The 23,578-nt window shown below is 35.4% G+C and overlaps 1 protein-coding gene across 1 annotated transcript in view; it reads left to right on the plus strand.

Moving 5' to 3' along the window:
- The window catches only part of LOC145939313 (uncharacterized), an 86,732-nt gene that overhangs the window by 18,515 nt on the left and 44,639 nt on the right, over positions 1 to 23,578 (plus strand). The window contains exons 3-4 of the mRNA XM_083043545.1: positions 358 to 470; positions 645 to 672. Of these exons, the coding sequence (XP_082899671.1) occupies positions 358 to 470; positions 645 to 672 (141 nt within the window). The remainder of the gene's footprint in view (positions 1 to 357; positions 471 to 644; positions 673 to 23,578) is intronic.

Raw genomic sequence — 23,578 nt, forward strand, 5'->3', positions numbered from 1 at the left:
AGACACAAAAAGTCGAAAAGATTATAGAGCGGTTAGGTCTTATTGTCTAGCAACACGTTCAACAATGTAATTCGATACTCCTCGGCCGTTGCGCGATAAGAAAAGTCGGTGTTGAAGATCTATCTATCCATTTCAAAACTCTGTATATTTTGTGCTATTCTGTCCGATCGAGATCAATCGTGCGAGAATACTTTTCGATTATATATTTTACGTTGTTTTTCCATCATAATAGTAAGTAAAATATCCGTCGCATATATGGTTAATATCGGGAGTGTCGCGTAAAGTATCGCGCGATCGTTGTATTCTAATTATTAGTGCGCGCGCAATTATAATTAACGCGAGTGAGTGCTATTAAAGACTACAGAAAACAACAGAAGGGACAACGAGAGAGAAACAACGAGAAAGGAACAACGAGAGAGGAACAACGAGAGAGGAGGAAAAGGCCCGGGAAGGCATCGAGTTGCTGCTCGGTGAGTAACGTATAAGTTAATTATTTTATTATTACGTTCACAATTAATTGCTTAGTTGATTTTATACAAACATTAAATTTTTCTATTATATCATAAAATTTTCTATTATATCATAAAAATTTATACCTAAAAAAATTTTTTTCGGAAATTAATTAATTCTTTTTTGTTAAACAGGAAAAATCCCGGAGACCGAGTAGCAATGGTGAGTCATTTATAAGATAATTATTTTATTATTACATTTAATTAATTGCTTATTTAATTTTATACAAAAATTAAAATTTTTTATTTATTATATCTTGTCTAAATTTATACCTAAAAAGATCTTTTTCGGAAATTAATTAAATCATTAATTTAAAAAAAATTTATTTTAAATTAAATTAATTAAATTAATTAATTAATTTTTTCTTATTAAATATATAATTTAAAAATGAATAATAAATTTATTTGCACACCCAATAATTATTATCTAATGAAATATGAACTATTAAAATAAAATTTTTATTTATTATATTTTGCAGAAATGTATACTAAAAATTTTGTTTCAGAAATTAATTTTTATTTATTAAATATTTATTCAAAGGAATAATGAATTTATTTGCACATGCAATAATTATAGTCTTTGAAATATAAACTATTATAAAATTAAAATTTTTATTTATCATATTTTGCAAAAATTTATACCTAAAAAGATCTTTTTCGGAAATTAATTCTTTTTTATTAAATATCTATTTGGATGATAAATAATAAATTTATTCGTGTATGTAATAATCATACATGGAGAGAATTTTCTCTTAGAATTTACCTTGAAAATCATGGTAATCGTGGGACAATATGGTATAGAAAGAATTTTATGAGAATTTCTCTGATTAATATTTATCACAATAAAAATAATAATATCTATTATAATAAAATATAAAATATGTTTGATTAATTTTACTAAACTGTATAGTAAAATTAATCAAACATATTTTATATTTTATTGTAATAGATATTATTTTTATTGTGATAAATATTAATCAGAGAAATTCTCATAAAATTCTTACTATATAAAGACATACCATATTGTCCCACGATTACCATGATTTTCAGAGTAAATTCTAAGAGAAAATTCTCTCACTCAGTGTATTGAATTTGAAATATCATCTATTTTTGATCTATTTTATAATTTGTATATATTTGCATTTTACACTGTATTTTGATCTATATAAGTATGGCATAAATATGTCATAATATGTCATTATAAATATGTATTTTATAATTTGTGTATATTTGCCTCTTACACTGTATTTTGATCTATATATAAGTATATGGCATAAATATGTCACTACTTATTAATATCAACAATCTTCTATCAGATAAAATAATTAATTGTTAATACAAATTTTTTGCATTAATGCATAAGTTGCGCGATTGTTTAACAATGACAGTGACGCTTATAACAAATATTAAACATTTAAAATCGATATTCATAAATTTACCACGATATTAAGTTACCGAAAATAAATATCACATGCGATTATTAAGTGTGCAATATCGGGAATTGTCGATGCTACCCGTTTCAACAAATTAGACTGATCTGAAAAATCTAAACAGCTCCGTCAACAGGCCATTACGGCGTTAAAAGACAGCGCCAAAGGCGATAGTGTGGCGCAATAAATAACCGGGGCCAATTAAGCGAATTTCGAAGGGAAACGTGGCATTTCGGACGAAGGGGTTGGACGTCATTAGGGGCGCGATGGCGATTAGGTCGACGTCGCCGAGAGCTCGTCGAATTGTAGTGAATACAGTAGCGAGATTCACCTGCTCCCGATGAAACAGCTGCTACCATTTCGTGCGCGTTTTTAAAGTACCGCGATGCGCAGCTAATTAGTCCCATCGATGGTCCCAACGTTAATGACTTAGGGCCTCCTCCGCAACCGCCTTACAGTCTTCGTGAATTAATCGGAGCTTTGCTCTGCTTCTAGCAACGCGATAAAATGCGGAGATAAGCGCGCGGAATAACATTGTGAGATTATCGCGTTCGGTTTTAATGAAATAATTAAAATACATCACGTGCTATGTTCTGTGTGCAAATACATAGAATATTGCATGGAAATATATAATTATGTGATTTAAAATTAATATAATTCTATTCTATAAATTATACACCGAGAGAATTTTCTCTTGGAATTTACTCTGAAAATCATGATAATCGTGGGACAATATGGTATGGAAGGAATTTTATGAGAATTTCTCTGTTTAATATTTATCACAATAAAAATAATAATATCTATTACAATAAAATATAAAATATGTTTGATTAATTTAACTATGCAGTTTAGTAAAATTAATCAAACATGTTTTATATTTTATTGTGATAGATATTATTTTTGTTGTGATAAATATTAATCAGAGAAATTCTCATAAAATTCTTTCCATACCATGTCCCACGATTATCATGATTTTTAGGGGAAATTCTAAGAGAAAATTCTCTCTGTGTATAATTATATAAATTATATAATTATATTAATATATTTAATATATATTAATTATATATTAACACACAGAGAGGATTTTCTATTAAAATTTACTCTGAAAATCATGATAATCATGGGACAATATGGTATTGAAAGAATTTCATGAGAATTTCTCTGATTAATATTTATCACAATAAAAATAATAACATCTGTTATAATAAAATATAAAATATGTTTGATTAATTTTATTATGCAGTTTAATAAAATTAATCAAACATGTTTTTTATTTTATTGTGATAGATATTATTTTTATTGTGATAAATATTAATCAGAGAAATTCTTATAAAATTCTTTCCATACCATATTGTCCCACGATTATCATGATTTTCAGGATAAATTTTAAAAGAAAATTATCTCAGTGCATATATTAATATATAATTAATTTATATTAGATAAATTAATATAAATACAAACTTTAAGTAATATTTTGCTAAAAGAATATGCTTCTTATTATATGTGCTCTTACATTTTTAATTAAATTAGATTAGGCTTAAATTATGAATAATTATATTAAATCAAGGATGTAAGTGCTTGTACAGTATTAGTATTATTATTTTTATTTTTATCATATGAGACATTTATCCGATTTAATGTGCGTGTAGCGTGAATTTTAATTCCATGCATATTAATTATCTTCTAAACATTAGTAAAACATTAGTAAAACAAGTGGAACTGTTATGCATTGATAGAGATATAAATCTAGCGACTCGATATGCGATGTGCGCGGGTTCATTCGTGCGTTAAGTTTCAGATACATCGCGCGGTAGCATAGTGAGAGGAAAAGAAAGAGAAAGCAAAACGGTATTCACAAAAGATCGATTGCGAGATGATCCCGAGTAAATAGGCGCGGGTACAACATCCGTTCAGTTTATCATCACGCAGGTTCGCGTGATCCGGTTGCATCCTTGCACCGCATTTGTGAATGCACGTCTAGAAGGGCGAAGGGAGGGACGAGGAACTAACAATAAGTAAAGTAGGAACGGGCGCGTTGGTGTATGAGAGGAAATAATATTACCAGAAAATAAATTCTCTATCTCTCTTGTCGCGGTCTATCTCTACGTCGCGTAATGCAGGCGATAACGATAAGTACAAAAACTGAATCGATTAGCTTCGGCCGCGAATTAAAAAATATGTTCGTTGCATAACATTTTTGTTCGGAATGTCAGAACGATGGTGTTTCTCCATTCAGCCTGTTTTACGCTATTTAATATAATCATTTGTAAACGCGTGACTATCGCGCGCGCATTAACATATAAAGTTTCCTTTTTTTTTTTTTTTCAATTTCCTTATACGTCAGACGAGCATGCCCAACGCGAGATTCTTAAGAGCGTGTCAAACCTACGACCTGCAAATCAATTAATCAAATTCCTCCGATGGAATTTTACGCGTTCCCTCTGCGTGCACGTCGGCTTTTTGCTAACCACACGTCAATGATTAAAAAGCGGTGGCGTCAACAAGTTAAATTAGTAATTTTTTTTTCACAGGTCTATGTATATAAATCGACTTTGAATTATTTTTTTGTCCATACGTATCATATATCATCGGTACGTAAACGATACACACGTTGACACTCTGTCTCTCGGGTAGACAAGGATTTATTAAGAATAGAGTAATTAATTTCAAACGCACTTGTTTGTAAAGAAAATATTTTTACTGTCAGATTCGTGAGTTTATCTATAAATGTAAAGTACAATGAGTGATGCGCAGGTGAAATCATTAAAATAGTATCCTTTCAAAGGGCTTCCGCCCTTTTCTCAGGCATCTTTCAAGTATATTCTATAAACTCGGCCGAAGAACACTCGAAATCGTCCCACACCTGTGAAGAGATGTCTGCTCGTCGCGTCGGGTGTGGATGCATATTTTCAAAGCGGCTCCGGAAGGAGCGTCTCGTAGACACCTACGCGTTTATGGGCCGGTTCTAGATCGATTAAAGTACCCGACGATGTAACATTTTGTCGAAGATAGTTTCTCACGGTAGAATCGGGTACCGGGCGCAGGAACCGTCAACGAAGAACCGTCCAGACGTGATTAACTATCCCGGCAATCCGTAATTATCTGTTGGTTAGAAAAGAGGAAAAGATTATTTTTAGAATTTTTTTTATTCTCCTCTTGTCATACGTGTACAACGTCAATTTGATGACATAGACATAGACAATTACGAGAGCTTAAGCTCTATATCTACAATCGCGTTAAATTATATTATTACCACAAAATGAGACATTTTATTCATTTCTAATACATAATAATACATCGCAATTATATTATGCACAATCTCGGCTACGCTTTAATTTGAAATAATGACTTGAACAATCTCTCTAAAATACATATACACTTACAAGAAAATGACATCATTTTAGTGAATATATATAATGAATAGAATAGTAATGTTGCATGTAATATATATGTTCATGCAAAATAAAATAAATCGCTGTGTGTACGCAGCTTTTTAATAGATACATATGATAATGTAATAAAATAATAAAAAAGGAAAAAATGTCATAAATTGCTTCGTTATCAATAGATAGTACGATGAATTATGTATGATTTAGACAGCTTATTAAATATTTTTCTTTGCAATTTATTGTGCAATAAATTATAATGCGTATAAGGTTCTCTAGTCTCTGATTGATCGAAGAATGTACTAAAAAAATCGCAAAATTATACTTCTATTCTGTGCATGCACTAGACTTATCCATGGATCCCGTCGCGAAGATCGGAAAAAAAAATCGTATTAGCCATATTAATCGCTATAAAGCAGCATCGTTGGCGGGTCGATGGAGCATGGGGCGGTGAAAAGGGGGAGGACATATATTGAATGAGCATTAAATAAAGTTATCGAGAGAAGAGAGATGCAGAGAGACGCGGAAGGGCGCGGCTTTCGGAGCGAGCTCTGATTTCACCGCGGTTTATGCATGCATGCACTATGTAATGTAACTATCGGTTACAACAAATCGGTAAAACCTATCTCCTGTTGTTGCTCGCTATTACGGAGCCAATAAACGATTCTACCCAGAAACCGTGCGGAAATCGTCGATTGAGAACCTTGCGTAGTCGGCATCGCGTTACCGCCGGCAACAGCAGCCATACGTCACAATAATGAGCCAACACATCTCGATTAATATTGGTGCCGACTTCCATACGCTACTCTTTCCGTAGTCACCTCGGGCGAATATACGCGGCCGAGGCCGCTTGCCACGTGGTGTATAATGATTTACGCGCCGCTGTCCCGCGGGGACAACCATCAAAACCAATATCGAGGATTATTTTTAAAAAAGAGCGAAAAAAGTGGCGAGTCGTGTCGGGAATTGATACTGATTGTGAAACGAATCCAATTTTGATGTCTTCGATATATTGCAGCTTTATTCAAACTCGCCGTGCTTATAAAGAATATTCTATCGAAATAATATTTAATTATCAGATACGCTATATATTTTTTTTACAATTGAAATAAAAATAGCTTCGATCATCTTATATAAAGAAAAGATATATCGTGTCGAAGAAAAACATTAAACATGTTATATAGAAAAAAAATATACAATATCGATACGTGATTAATTACTTCGTGCAAAATCCGTGAAAATATCCGAACAATTAGCAAATAATCGAACGAATAATTAGGAAGAGAAACATCGCGGAAACTTGGGGTGGTCTCGTTGAACACAAGCGCAATTCCTGTGATGCGCCATCGGCGTGACGCGGTCCCGATCGTGCAGCTCTTCACGGGCACACTTCTCTACCTTCGGGGCCGTTCCGGGGTACGCGACCCCTTGACCCAGCAAGGTGGACGCGCCGCGCCCTGCGGGAATCCCCCTCCTTCCCCCTCGTGTGGATAATATATTCCGGGTGTATTCGAGGCAATTTTCGCGGGGCGGTGTTGCGTTGATTGCGGTCGTTCATCGCGGGTTCGCCTCCGTACCACCTTTCTCGTTTCCTCCTCCGTCCGCCTGACTTTCTCCCCCGCTTCTTCCTCTTTGCGTCCGGCCTCGTCCTCTCGCACACGGCCATTCTCCAGGAACCTCTTCGTTCCGCGCCGCGAGAAGCGCTGCGCACCGCTACACTCTCGGCTCTAATTTGCGCACAGCGGGAGCGACGCGAAACTAATGCACGTTGCGCACGCCGGGAGGGAGTCCGCAGGATCTTTGTCTTCGCGCACTCCCGCGCTAACGCGCATCCATCATCGTGCGGCGGGACCCTCCGACGAGATAAAGAGAAAGAGAGAGCGGAAGATTCCGCGCTCCACCGGAACGAGGGCCGCCTTTTCCTCGCGGAAGACTCCCGACGGAGTTCGCGTTAGCAATTGGAACATCGCTATCTCATAATCATCCTACGTGGACCGCGAGATATTCTGCGCAAAGGAACATATATTTCGCGTTTGACGAGCGAGCGGTCATTTGTAGCAAGAACTCGGAAATTTTAAGTTAGTGCGTAATCGAACGGTCAAAAAATAAAATAGACACGTTTTAAATAATTTGATTTTTTTAGTTATTATTCTTTGATTTTCTTCGATATAATAAAAGAAATTTATTCTCAAGGAAATATTTAAAAAAAACATTGTTCTATTATTACACTGAGAGAATTTTCTCTTAAAATTTACCCTGAAAATCATGGTAATCGTGGGACAATATGATATGAAAAGAATTTTATGAGAATTCTCTGATTAATATTTATCACAATAAAAATAATTTATTACAATAAAATAAATAAAATATCAAACATGTTTGATTAATTTTACTAAACCGCATAGTAAAATTAAACATGTTTTATATTTTATTTATTTTATTGTGATAAATATTAATCAAAGAAATTCTCATCTTTCTATACCATATCATCCCACGATTACCATTTTCAGGGTAAATTCTAAGAGAAAATTCTCTCTGTGTATTATTATAAATTGAATTCTGAATTGGAATAATTCAAATTTGAATAGTTATACGTATTTTATCTCTCTCTGTTTTTCTTCTCCTATATATGTGTGTGAAGACTTTTCTGAAAAGAATAACAATGCAAAATAAATTTTTTTTTAATTATACATTTTGCAATTAAAGAATAACATTTGAAATATAGTACTTGTTAATGTGTCTATGAAGAATTATGTGGAAGATACGGATGCGAATAAGCATGCATAATACAAAAATCAAATAGTATAAATATTGTAACACAATATCAATCTCATCAACTTAATTAATTGAACAATAAATATCACAAGTACAATCCGTTTAATTGCTAATGAGCTATATTATGTCATTTGTCAATCTAGACACAATGTGCACACGTCTATAGTACACGTGATTTGTGTCTCACAAATCAGTTACGCTCAAATTTTCATTTATTTTATAGTTACGCACGTCATTATAATATCGGTGTAATTCCGAGCATTTTTTACGAATGTAAAAAAATAAATGCTCAACAATAACGTTTTACTTGACATATGTTAATTCACTAATTATTTTTATTCGTTTGTATTTTTGAAACGTTGTGTATCTCTTAAAAAAATATTAATTATTAATAAATTAAAATTATTTAAGTATCTAATTATTATTTTAAAATTATTTATTATCAATATTTTATAATTGAAAATTTTGAAAATGATGTCTCGGCAAAAACCAAATTATAGATTTGATATTGATACTGAGACGTGAAGAGTTCAGGAGTATAAATTAGATATCGATTAAAAGGAGTCAAATTAGATATCGATTAAAAAAGAAATACAAGCAATGAGAATAACAATTCTCGTTATAATTTCGTTCGTGTGCATTTTAATATATCAGACGTAGCGCACAAATACTGGTTCGGACGGATGAGATCGCGCGAGAGCAAGGACATTAATAATACTTATCGGGAAATAATAGCCGTCAACAATCTATTATTATCGGATCGGTAGTTGTACGGTGCGTGGCGTTGGTGATAATTATTCAGGAAACCACATAAATTATTGTGTCCTTCGATAAATCATGCGGAATAATGTTTCGTACTTTGACGAGCAAACAGAGGTCTTAAAAATTTCGACTTGTTTTTCATACGGAAAAAAAAAAACAGTTGTTAAGAATGATAGCTTTCTCTATCCAATCAAGCGCACCGCCGACCTTGAACAGAGACATTCACAGAAGAGTCCTAAGAGAGAAGCCTCTCCCTGCGGACAAATCTCCAGTTTCAGGGCCAGAAGACGATGGCCCCGAAGGCAGTCTATACTACATCGGGGATCCTCGTTCTCCGGCTTTTGAATCTCGAGTATTCAAGGTTTGGGTAGACAACCACCTGACTCGAAGCTCGAGGGAATAATCAAACGCACGCAAACCGAGTAATTTAACTTTGTTTTCGATTTTCTTCCAAGTTTTCTTACCCGTAGTTGACAGAGATCGAGGATGGATCAATAACACGATTATCGTTATTATTTCGTATCTCCTTTCTTCTCTATGAAAAAATCCTTCTACTTATTTTTAAAACAATCTTTTCAAATATTACGACGCTCGCGAGGTAGAACATCATATCGTGTACGCAATTATATATCCCGAGAGAAAACATGTATCGCACATTGTACAATTTGACGTAAAGCGAAAAGCGATGAAGATATAAAGGATGATTCGAAATTTCGCACGCGATTTAATGACCGTCCTTGTCATTGAGACGACCGCGAGGCAAACCGAGGATGAGCTCGAGTTCGCTTTGTAGAAGCTCAGATCTACGATCTATAATGATATGCATATGAATCAACCATATGTTCGCGGCCTCATTTATGTCAGTCCTCGCACATGCTGGCGCATGCATCGTTTTTCTTTCGATGCAAAAGTCACGCATGCAGCCCGGCTAGCCGGCACGATCGGACTTCTAGAGCACGCCGATCTCTTACAGATTTAACTAAACCCTCGAGGTAAAACCCCTCGAAAACGCTTCGCTTTCTTTCAAAGAAGTGCCGGTTGGCCCGCTTATTATACCTTCTGTTATTTGACAGTTGGTTCGTCAATAAATCCTGTTTCGTTCTTTAGAATAGTGTTCTGTATATGCATGTGCGAGACGTGTGCGTGTCCTTATTATATATAAATTTTAACGATTCCACACATAAACATATTTAAAGATATTTATTAGCGAAAAAAGATATTAATAGAAAATGGTTATTAAAGATATTGTTAGAGGAAGCGATGGGCGATAAAGCACGACGATATAACGCAATAGGCGTGAAATTTTCTCAAGAATCGCACCTCGCGTCGAAACGATCTCTCCTTAACATCAGCGTATGTTGAATTTTTTTAACTTTTAATTTTAAGCCGCATCCGCTTATCGGTTTCATTTGCTCAAATATCCAACGGCATCACGATCGGCGCGATCTTATTGATAGCTGGCAGTCACTTTCGTCTCCTTCGATCAACGGTACCAGCTGCGCGGTGATATTAAAGTCATCATTTTGTAACGCTTCGGCTCTCGTTAAATCGATTTTTCTCATTAAACGTAATCGGACGTATTCGCGTGAAAGGCGAACACGTAGCGATTCGTTACAACTATCTCTTCTCGTATACCCCGAGGCGGGCACGTGCGACGAAGAAAAAAAAAAAAGGAAGAAAATACTAAATATCGATACACGTAATTTACGGGAACTCGCCGGAATAATTACGCGGCGTTGATAATATACAAATGGCTTTTTCCCTACCTCCTCTTTCGTCGCGAATGACAAGACAGCTGCCGCTATCCTTGCGAGAGAGAAGTGCGTGCACATGACGCACGACGCTTCGTGTGCATTCCGTTTGATCGATCGATTCGCGGATCGATGGATCTTGCGTACGCGAGAAACCATATTTACGAGCGCGCGTGCACACGCGGCCGCGTTGACGATCCGAGTCGCGATAATTAATTATGCCACTCTGAAAGAAAATAAATTGCCACGAGTAACGATAACAATGCTTAATGTCCCGCGACTCGTTTATCGATGATGTTGCAGAATAAATATCCCTTGTCGAAGGGATCATTTATCGAAGATTGATAATTGGCAGATCCGCTCAAGAGTCAATCCTAGGGTCTTTAATTATTCTGGTCTCGTCGGGTATCTCATTAACATGTTATATTTTCGCTCGTTTATATTCAATCATCGTCTCGCGATTTTATCACGTGTAACTTGAATCTATCTAAATCTTCGTACAAATCTTCGTTAAGTCATAATGTACAGTTATTTTCCTTTTCTTTTTTTCATAATTATATGCATTCTCAATCAATTACTCCATATTAACACTCTATATAGATTTGTATTGATATTCAATAATTATCTATTAAAAATATAGGTATACTTCGATATCGTATTTTATAAATTTATTTATGCATTAAAATGTATTAATAAAATTTATTAATGCAAATTTACTATTATAAATAAAAAATAATGAAATTATTAAATTTCAAAAATTCTTAAAATCGGATTGGCGCATTAGTAAAGAATTAATATATAATATTAATTGATATAATCATATATCAGTAAAATAATTAAAATATATTTTTGAGATAAAATTATGAAATATAATAAAATATCAAGTTGTAGGAAAATATAGATATACGAATATATACTAATGCAATCAGTGCACAAATGAGAAGATTGCTGGTTTACGTAGGATGCGAGATTGTCCTGGCAATAACGCGAGACGGAACAAATAAACTAGCTGCCCACGCGTATAAACGTCACCGCTAATCGCGTGAAACGGACGTGCGAGTAAGTCGCTAATTAATACGTGAAAGTCATAACCCGTGAACAGAGAGAAAGAAAGGAAATAGATCCCACGGATAATCTGTCTGATTAAGATACCAGCGGTTAATATGCCTAAAAATTGAGAAAGGTGGAAGAAAGACGGGAAATATATAGTGGCGCATTTAACGTCGAGCTTCTCTCCGCAACGGTGACATGTGCGCGCGACTTTAGATCGTAGATTAGATCTCTCGCGCGCAAACGAATCATTATCGAAGATCCCAGGACGAGGCTTCCGCTTCTCGGTTGACACGCGGCTACGCATTTGTTCGATCCACGTCGCGTCTCTCCAATTACTGGCCTTTGACATTAATTTGTCGACTGGCTGACCAACGGTGGCTGCGCGCTGCAACATCATGGTGCGAGAAGGTAGAGATAGAGAAAAATAGTGTTTATGAAATAGAACATAAAAACATATACGTAGGAATTTTATTTCTCCGAGTGGACACTATAAATGATTAATGTGTGAGATATAATCAATGATTTATATATATTCATTAAAGTCTTTTGAAATATTTAATGGATTTTACGAATCAAAATATAAATACTGCGGCACATGTATTTCTCATTAGAAAATTCAAGTAATAAATTAGAATAATTATTTCTCATTACACATGAGCTATAATATTTGAATATTATTTTCATAAATATTTTTACTTCGTCTTACATTAAAATTATGTAACATTTAAAATACGGGTGTGTGAAGTTGGCATCTCTATGTTATGCTATCATAGTTCTGTTAAGAGTTCTGAGTTATTTAGAACCATAGAAAGAGTTCTTGATAATTTTTAGAAATAGTTCCGGTCATTACGATAACGAAAATCAGTTTCAAAAAATAGGGATGCCAACTTCACATTTTTTTACACATCGAGTTCTAATAGTTTTGAGCAGAGTTTTAACGTTCTTCTAAATAGTTATATAGATCCTGATTATTTTTTTAAAGAGTTCTGCAATTTTTAGATAAAAAACGTACCTTTTCAATATCGAAGATATTTCTAAAATATCTTCGATATTGAAAGTATGTTTTTTTATCTCTATAAAAATTGCAAAACTCTTTCAAAAAATAATCAGGAACAAATGTGAAGTTGGCACCCCTATTTTTTTGAAACTGATTTTTGTTATCGTAATGACCGGAACTATTTCTAAAAATTATCAAGAACTCTTTCTATGGTTCTAAATAACTCAGAAATCTTAACAGAACTATGATAGCATAACATTAGGGGTGCCAACTTCACACACCCTTAAAATACTTATATTTGAGAAGATTATTGAAAGTTCGGAAATTCCAAATAATTTCTAATATTTTTTATTAATTTATTATTTTAATTATTGTTTTTTTAAAATAAATATTTTCTATATATCTGCACCTATCATTTTCAAAGAAATTTTTAAATATTCTATATAGATAAAACACTATTTTTGAATAGTATAAACGAAGCACTATTTATAATTATTTCCAATAATCTATATTTTTTGAAACGTGCCTACCACGTGAGAAACACGACTGTTCGTTAATCGGGAAATGGAGATGTTACGTTCGTATGCCCGTGTGTGTCGGTTAGAGGTAAATATATTCGTGTGGCGGCGTGCGCGTTTATCATAGTCGGCAAAGAATAAGCGACATTTTTCCTCGGTGACAGACTCACACGGTGACGACGACGACGACGAAGGGGTTCTCTCGTTCATCGGTGAATCGTCGGTCGAAATGTTTTAGTCGACTCGCACCACGTCGGCTTATAATCCGCGATGATATACGAGAGAACCTTCACGCGCAACGGGGCCAACTTTTACCGAGAAACTCGGATTTCGAGACGAGACGAGATGAGATACGCATGATACTTACGCACCGCGATGCTTTAAAGCGCATGGCAGATCTGTCAAGGAGCGCTTTTTACTTCTCTTTGTCGGATATTTTTTTCGGGTGGGAGAGATATACGAGAATATCATATAATATAAATTTCTTTTTCTAAGTTATCATTAATATTTAGTATGATATTCATTTCTTAAATAAATGACCATCTATAATGACCATCTGAAAGTTAATTACACATAACTATTAGATTTAATCATATATTTTATATTTACTTTGAATTCTTTATTTAAAATATGTTTAATAAAATTAAGATGATAAGGTAATAGTTACAAATTATAGAAATTATATTTTCGATTTATCATCTTGATATTACGAATATTTATTTTGATTAATGATATTCGGTTCGAAAAGAAAGCATGTACCTACATACATGTGATAGTATATAAATCCAACGAAAACATATAGTGTTATGCACAAGAACAATAAAAAAAAAATATTAAATTGATAAAGAAAAAACAAAGATGAAACGAAAGAAAGACAAAGATGATTTTCTTCCCTCATAATGGATAGCACATTAAAAGACGAAAATTGTTAAAATTGCTTCCTTAACAAAAAGTATCGCACAAAATATTAAGTATTAATAGAATATAAAATTATTGGTTATAAAGATGCAGAGAGATAAATTGAAATTATTATCACAAAATTATAGCATAGTATTAGTATTGAAAAATATCTGTATAAATTATATTGTTTTGATCTTATCTTTTATTCGTTATTATTTTAATTAAAATTAAATTTTTCGATAGGCGAAATATAAAATAACAAGATAAATTGCAAAAAATGTATTTTTTAATCTCATATGTAATCATAAATAGATCGATAATTCGCAGCTGATCATCAATCATGGAAAATAACTGGCATGCAAAAGCTTGATGTAAATGGCGATAGTAGATCGACTATCGCCATATCGAAAGTTCAACGATGTAGAATACCGCCGATCGTTTCTTCCTCTCCCACTCATCGCGGTTGCGACTTTCATGCAACCGCGTGCGCGATGCGTGCACTTCTGCATTTTCTTCTTACCTTTTAGGTCTCAGGCGGCGATATATCCTGCGGTTCGCCGCAGTATCCAATAGTACGAGCGCGCGTCATTATATCCAATCGATATCGAAAGTTTTGATCGGCTCCAGCAGCTGGGAAGATCGCGGGAGCAGTCAATGCGTGCAGCTCCGGTCTCTCGCGTCATATATATAGTATATATATATATATATGTATATATATATGTATAATAATATATACATATATAGAAAGTACACATATCCGCACGAAGCAAACGTATGTGGCGATTGAGAGACGTGTGGCGTGTCGAGATACCTCCGCTTCGCGTGATTATCTGCCCACATCATTCAGAGCCAGAATCCGGACCCGGCTTATCCTCGCATAGGATATTGGTTTTGAATCTGATAACTGCCATTAAAGCGGCTTTCCACCCGTCGTCCCCGAGCTTGTCCGCGTAATGGAATATGAGATAAGACGGAAACCGTCTCGCGCGCGATTGCGTACACATACGGATCGTTTTTGATCGCTTATTTCGTTGGCGACTACACGCGAATGAACATTAAACGTTGTCCGTGCCGCTCGACTGTATCTCTCATCTCTCGCGTCACAAAAAGGTCTCTCAGCTGACTTTGAGAGACCGCGGGATAATCGATTACACCCGCGACAATATTTCGCAGTCGATAGAAACGTCATCTCTCTCTTTATATTACGATAAAGATACAATAATAATACATATAATAAAGTTGCGTATGCCAATATCTCATCAGTGCACAAATGCGCTGCGTACAGATCGCTGTCAAATAAGTTGTAATCTTTTATAATACTTAAAGGTGCGTGTGTGTGTTGAGGCGTGATTTATTATGAATAATCTTGTATAAAAAAAGGAGATGAGCAGGTAATTTACTGTGTCGATGAGCTACGATACGCAAATGAGCATCAGTATATTCGATATCGAGATTTTTCTTTCTTTTTTCTTGCGATTTACGAGCGTAATCATTTTTGATATTAACATAATCAGGCAAATAGAAACGTATTATATATGTTGAAATATATTCAAGTTTTCTTCGCAGTCTGAAAGAAAATTTTACATGCCAGCAGTCTCTTTACAATTTTTGATAATTTTTAATATACAGAAATTAATTTTGTATATTATAATTATATCTTACTCTTATTCAGTATAAAGTTATATCTATTTATAATGCATTAATATTTAACACATCTAGAAATTATGTATAAAGAAAGTTAATATATGTTAATAATTTTATATTTTGTAGAGATTAAATCCATGATATGTATAATTATGAAAACAACGAATTACAATTACAAAATATTCGTTGTTTTCATAATTATACATATCATGGATTTTATAATTATATATCATGCATTAAAAATCTCTACATATCTTCTATAATAATATATTATAAATAAGACGATAAAATCATTATTTGTATGAATCCTCGATCTTAAATACATACATAAAGAATTTCGAAAATCGGCAATCTATGCATCGATGGCGGCTCGTAATCTTCATAACATAATTACTATGTCATTAACGATTTCCATGTATAGACCGCATCCATTGTATCATATTTCCCGTTACGAGAAGAGCGCCCTAAATTACTATTGCCTAAAGTTTTCTATGCCTGAAGGGCCGGCGAGCTGACTAAAAAGAAATTCTTCTCGACTTCAAACCCCCTATAGTTGTGACAACCAGTTCGTATGATGGATGGTTGGTCGATTGAATCTTCGGTCCAATTTTCGTTCGTCGATGTGTTGGTTTGAGCTAAATCTACGTGGATTAACGCGTTGCCACATTTTCCTCTATTAAAGTACGCATTACATTCGTATTGAGCGCATTACACGATGCAGTCGAATCAAATTCGATTGAATTAGACAACGTGTTAGTGAGACGAATTAATCGAAATGTGGGTCGTTTATCGTTTTATCGCGCAGAGAATATAAAGACAATGCGGGTTTTTAATATCGCGTTCGTGATACTTATTACAGACGAAATATTTTCGTGCGCGAGTTAATCGCTAAAATGGATCTCTCTCTCTTTCTTTCTTGGCGAGACGAAGGCAAACGACGAGACAAAATTCGACGGTCTCGAGCGAATTGTACCGTGAGCAAGTGGGCGGAATGTTCAGTTGTCGTATCGAATCGAGAAGCGTGTACCAGAGATCCTATCGAGATGACGCACTGCGTACGCACCTGATACCGCGACGATCGTGCGAGAAAGAAGAACCATTTATCAGTAACCTTATTTTAGAAGCCGAATTTTGCGCGGCCAGTCCAAGACACTTTGATCCGAATAAGCGAAAGAGAGAAAGAATAAAAAATTATATTTAGAAAAAATCATTTTTTTAAATCCTGAATACAGTGAGGAACATTATTGAATTTCTTCTAGTCACATTGTATTTTTTGTTTCCTAAGAAATTGCACGGTTGATATGAAAATGACACTTGATATATCTAAAAATTAATTACTCGTGACAAATTGCGATAACTCGTGCTAAATACGCGATTGATTTTATGATAGATAAAAAATATATTGATAAAATAAATTGAAAGAGAAATGGAATCGTAATTCGCACTCGGAACTTGCGAGTGTTTCTGATCAATTTTATTAATGAATTTTCTCTCTCTCTCTCTCTCTCTCCGTATAGGTATAATATACTGTATAACTTCATTAATTCCGTTTGTAAAAACACGCATTTTGCCAAGCCATCCGTATAATTAACAACATATCTGCAACTTTATCATAGTTTGCCGCTATGACATGCCTGCAAAGTACCCAACGTGTTAATTAGAACTTAATATCTGATGAGTTTCTCCGCGTGCCAGGATACGGATTTATGCACGTCGTGAGAATAAATTCGCATACTATTCGTTATGGAAATGCTGATCGCCTCAAGCAGATGCGCACGTGGTAGCACAATGTAACCGAGACGTACTTTGTAGAAATCACTGCTGGTGGTAGGTCCACATGGTGCAGAGAAGCTTTAATACCTCCCACGCGACGTGACGTGCAAAATGACAGACGGCCGAGGTTAGTCACGGATTGACCCTTATGCAATGCGAGATACGATCGCGTCGGCTGTAAAAAGTTACACCGATCCTGCGATGAAATTATATCGTCGAGTCGATTCGTTGAATAATTCCGAATTGTAAAAGAATAATAATTATATGTAAAGAAAAATATCTGTTAACAAATAAGTATATACTCTGTAAAACTTGGCTATACACGTACTTATTATTATAAACTGAAATAATTAGAGTAAAACATAATCTGCACAAAGTAGAAACGTTCTCCAACGTTATGAGATATACGTACAGCGCAATCCCTTTAATAGATTCAAAATCTATAATCGCACGAACGAAGCGTGCTCATTACTGGCGTCGTACCAATCACAAAATTAGATACGTTTCATCAGCAAGAATGCGGCGGCACCAGCATCTGCAATTAGTTCGGGCAGAATGAAATTTTAATCGCGGATCGGCTGCGCGAGATTAGCCGCGTTAATCGTTCTGTGGGTGTGTTGCAGCTTCCTATGATGAACGTGCCAGCGATTATGTTTCCTAATATAAATTTTTACCATGCCACTTCTCTCTCTCGCTGTTCTCTGCCATGTGAAATAAAATCCATACGCGTGTTCGATATACACATGCCTATACTTTTTCAAACTTACTCTTATTTATAAATAATAAGAGAAATATTTTTATTATATACAATTTTATATATATTCAATTTTTATTATATTATACAATATTATTACATAAAATAAATGGACGGATTTTATAAAGTAGCCGCGATTATGGATTAAATTCCGGATTTTTTTGCATATATAAATATTTAAATTATTATTTTATATATCAAATATTTATAATTACAATAGGAGAATTAGCTTACGTAAATAATTTTATTTTTTAATTTGAATACTATATTTTTGCACATCTGCTATTGATCCACTCGATTAATCTGACCAGATACGCAGGTTTTATGTGTTCGCCGGTTCGAACGTTGCAGTAACAAAGCTGCCAACGGGAGGATTAAATAAAAACGTAGGACAAACTAGCAAAAAAATTACAGGGGCAAAGAGAAAGAATTGGTGGTCGGTAGCGCTCGTTACTGAAACGAACCGGCCACTTGTAATTGAGGATACGCCCGGAGGCTCAGTTCAAGGGGAAGGTGGGAGGGAAATATCAGTGATGGAGTTTACTGCCTTCCTCCAGAGAAGAGGAAGAGAAGGAGGGTGGGTTGATTATTATTTACACCCGACAGGAGAGCGTAAATCGTTGTACGAAGAAACCCGCAAAACATCAGAAATTTCGCGCGCCGACGAGGCTCTCGCGAGCCGATGACTCCAGGAAGTATTTTTCGTCGCAAAAAAAAGACGAATCGTTGTTTTTACGGTATTTGCTAATGAAAAATTTGTTCTGCCTTCAGAAAAGAGAAAGAGAGAATATTTGATTTTCGTATCTGCACGATACTTTGTATGTATACACGTATAATTGCATCCTTATATGGTCGTACAAGAAGTTATGAATTGCTAAAACCCAGCAAAAGTCGCGATTTTGCATAATATACTTATGATTTATGTCCTATATACGATTACAGCAAGATCTTCTAACTTGAGAATATTTATGAAGAAATAAATAAGGCAATATGTTTTTGTCTGCAATTTTATCGGTAGATAAACATCGACGAAGAATTGATTTTATCGTTCAAAAATTATTACACATCTCCAATAATTTAATTCTTGCGTAATTCTTCCATCATTTGCGAATTACACGACTTTATTAAATAAAAATTGTTTAAATAAGAGAAATTAAAATTAAATAGATTTTATATCCTAGCGGATGTCTATAAAGCAATTTAATTACATATTACATATTGGAGTTGTACAGGGCGCGTTTAATTTTCTAATCAGTCGGTGCAGATCTCTGGAATGCTTCTTTCTTTCCCTTTCTTCTTTTCTCTCTCTTCCCTTCTCTCTTCCACGGATACACCCCATGCAGGGACCAATTAAAAAGTCGTGGACCATCTTTTATCGCGTTGGTCGACTATTTCCTCGTTAAGTCTTTAAGAGTATGTGCGTAACACTTGGTAACAACGTTCGAAACAACCGTGCCGTCGATCGATCGTTTCGTAAACCAACCGGGGATCATATTTCCGCGTAGCTGCAGTTCTCGCGTCTTATCGGTCGATTCGATCGCGCAAAATTTATCCCTTATCAGCCGATTACCGTGCGCGGCGCTCTTTTTCTCTCGCTCTCTTTCTCCGCGATGTTCGCGAGATCGGGATAACGCATCTCGACGAACGATATAACCGGATGTCTTGGATGACGGTGTCTACTGCCTGATGCTCCGAACGATATCGGACTAAATACGGACACCGTATAGATCGCGCGGTTATTTTACTCCGGCAAGGATTTACTGAAATGTCTGAAACGCTGTTCAGGCCGGCCGCGAAAACGATGCCGTTAATTTTACGAAATTACCCACGTAAAATCACATTCCGCTAAGTCCGACGACTCTACCAATGATGGAATGCCAGATGAACGCGAGATCAAGATACACAAGATACGACGCGACAGTCGTGTTTCCTCTTGCCACCTGCATCATCGCCGATTAAATTTCCACTGACGTATGCTCGTTAATTCCCCGTCGATTCTCGACATTTTACATACATACCTCCTTTCGGATACAGACAAGCGACAGCCTAGCAAATTCGTATCCGCGACGTTTGTACAATGTACGCCGATAATAATTATTGATACATCTAAATATATATTTATAAATACCGATCGCCGTAACGATCTCGAGGATGGTTCGGAATAGCCGGGACGGATCGACGGTTTCGATCTCGACTCGTTCGTCAGCAGCCATTTTGCTTCGCTGACTCGAGATCAACCGGCACACCTCGAGTTTCCGAGGTAAGAGAGCTAAGGTGGACGATTCATTATGCATAATATTCACCTGCTCGCGGCGGAATCGGTAGGGCGCGAGCGACGGGTTCCTACGCGAAGAAAAAGACTTAGAACGGAGGCGGAGCCGAGGAAGAGGCTATACGTGTAATAACGTAGCCGGCTTTACGGTCGTCCTTACGAAATAATTACGACAATGCGAGCGTAAATACCCGTTTAAGGGTACCAACACCTGTGAAGAGAGAAGGCTGTCTACGCGGTTAAATCGGCATAGCTCACTCTCCTCTCTTTCTCTCTTCTTTCCAGCCATCAACCACTCGGGAGAGAGACGCGTTTCTTTAATGATCGAACTCGCTCGAATATCACTTCACGTTCAGTCCACCGCGATAAGAATCGTTTCGCGATGTGGCGGCGTCGGCGGCGGCGACGGCCTGTCACCGGATAAACATATGAGATATGTATTTCGCTCCGAAAATAGAAATCGCCTGTCAAATGCATATTATCGGCATTAAACATTTATATGAATACGAACGCGCTTTTTATGTTGCTGACATAGTAATACCTCTAATAATACTTGCGTCGTTAAATTTGTTCAATGTCTAATGGATATATCTCTTCGTTATCTTTCGCTAAAGATAAGTCAAGAAGAATCGCTGTTATTTCCTTTCACAATCGTCAAGGTAAAACGACGACCGCCTAATAAACTTACGTACGGGCAGGTGTGCCGCGATCTTACAGACGTCAAACCCATCGAACTATGAACGTGGAGGGCGGTTGAGAGTGCTGTCACGACGTAATACGGTCTATTGTCTTTCATTGTGACGCATTCAGCGGTCGAACATTGGTAAGCTCGAGAGCACCTGCTGCCCACGAATGACACTTAAAAGCCTATCCAATTATAAATCTTCCGCCGTAACCAACAACAAAGTATTCTTAGTTTCCCATTTAAAATTCACCTTTTCATCCGGTCTATTAAAATTATAATTTCTAGAGATCTTTCTTGGAATAAAATTAGAATTATAATTCTCAGAAGAATACATCAAAGTTCGCTATCTTGAAATGAGGAATGTAGATGTGTACAGGTTGATAAATATTGCTAGAAAATTTAATTACTTTATACGTGTATTCTACATATGTTTTAAATATAATGAACGAAAGATTAAAATTTCCGCGGTGTATATTATTTAAGATGAGTGATAAAAAAAACGAGTTATTTAAGATGATAATTAAAACAAAGTTATCTTAAATTTCTCTGGATGTCATGTAATGTACGCATTTTCCTCCGGCGTGACGCGTGTAACACTTCGAATATTACGTGATAAACCAGTTAAATTAATTAAACGACCGTGAAGGTGTCGTCGGACGATAGTTATTGACGATATGCCGCGGGTTCGTTAAGAAAAAATCGTGAGTAAAAAAAAAAGAAAAAAAATCGCGAGAATCTCGCTCTCGGAAGGGTCCCCCATGATCGACAGTCGCGGGGGCCCGGGTTAACGAACCGACGACGACGGTCCCGCGGGACCTATCTCTCTTTCGCAACGTTATCCTAAGAAAGCACGCCGGTCGACGAGCCGCGGCGCCATTATTAATATTTCATACAGTTTATGGGCCGCTGAGTGGCAGCGCCCGTTCCATTCTTCTTGTTTTCCTCTCGTCCTCTTCTTTTCTCTCTTTCTCTCATCGTCTTCCCTTTCGCGCGTCTCTTCCTGCTCTTCATTTTTTCACGACGTTCTGGCCACTGCCGTGTGTCATCCACGTGGACGCGCATCTCGCGTAAGCCTTGGGAATCTTGAAATCGAATTTTGAATCGCTGAAATTTCACATTACTCGCTCGTGCTAGACCCAATCGGGACCGCAAAAGCGCATCGCGAATCGAACGTCACGAACAGGTTATTAACATCTCATGCATTTAGTGAATCGCATTAGATCATTATGCGTGTGGTACAATCTGCCGTTATTATTCGCCTCTTCATACTCGTATCTTTGTGTTCGACGCTTTATTATTTTCTTTACATCTTTTTTGCCGCGTGTGTCCTTTGGACACCTGTACGCATCAGTGTGAATTTTTATAATCGATCTGACTAAATGAGAGAAAGAAAGAGAAAAAGAGATGAAGAGAGAGATCGCATATGTGATAAGTGGCGCCTTTGCGAACATTGAATGGCAATGCTCTTTGTACCTCGCTATTCTCCGCGGATTGTTGTTGAGACAGTGACATATTGTAAGAATCCTCTTTACGAGAATCTATTATTGCTAGATGAAAAGCAAAAAAACTTGATTTGCTGAGCGTTCATATTCAACATATGAAGCATAAAGCAAACTGTTGAACAATTAGAAATAATAAGCTTCGATATCGAGCGAAGAAATCGAGAGAAATTTTTATTTTAAGACTTTGTAGACTTTTTATTTTACGATATTTTTTTCCATAGAATAAAAATAACACATATAGAATGAAAATAATAGTGAAATTAACAATAAAAAAGAAACGACATTCATGCATCTGTACTTGAGATTAGCGAATCATTTGGATTGATATTTGTATTCTTTAATTCTTGCTTAATTATGTCTTAAGAGTACTATATATCTTATACTAAATATATTATATCTTAATAGCTATAATTTCGCTATAATTTTCTATTACGCATATTCTCAATTTTTTATAATAATCGTCTAATTTGAGGGATTATACACAGATTGAATGCACAAATTAATTAGTATTTATTATAAATCTATACAGCTATACTGGAATGAAATAAATAATGAGATTAAAGCAGGAATTAGATATTTCTGCTTTCTGCTATAAGAGTAGAATACATTAAAATAAATAGTAAGACATCTCACCGGATAGTAAATATGAAAAAGTTATTTTATTGATATGAAACGAATTATATGCATAAATATATAATCTGAAATAATGCTGGAAAGTGTAACAAGAACCTTTTCAAATCCTCTCTTTTAATAATTAAATTAATTAAATCCCAATATACTTTATTATAACAATAAAAATATAGGATATCAGGCAAATATTAAAAGATTCACTCGTTAAGTGGTTGAGAGAAAATTATTATTCAATTT

The sequence above is a fragment of the Prenolepis imparis genome, unplaced genomic scaffold (genome assembly GCF_030444845.1).
Source record: "Prenolepis imparis isolate NDT839.2.m4 unplaced genomic scaffold, iyPreImpa1.0 SCAF_8, whole genome shotgun sequence".
In the NCBI taxonomy this organism is placed as follows: domain Eukaryota; kingdom Metazoa; phylum Arthropoda; class Insecta; order Hymenoptera; family Formicidae; genus Prenolepis; species Prenolepis imparis.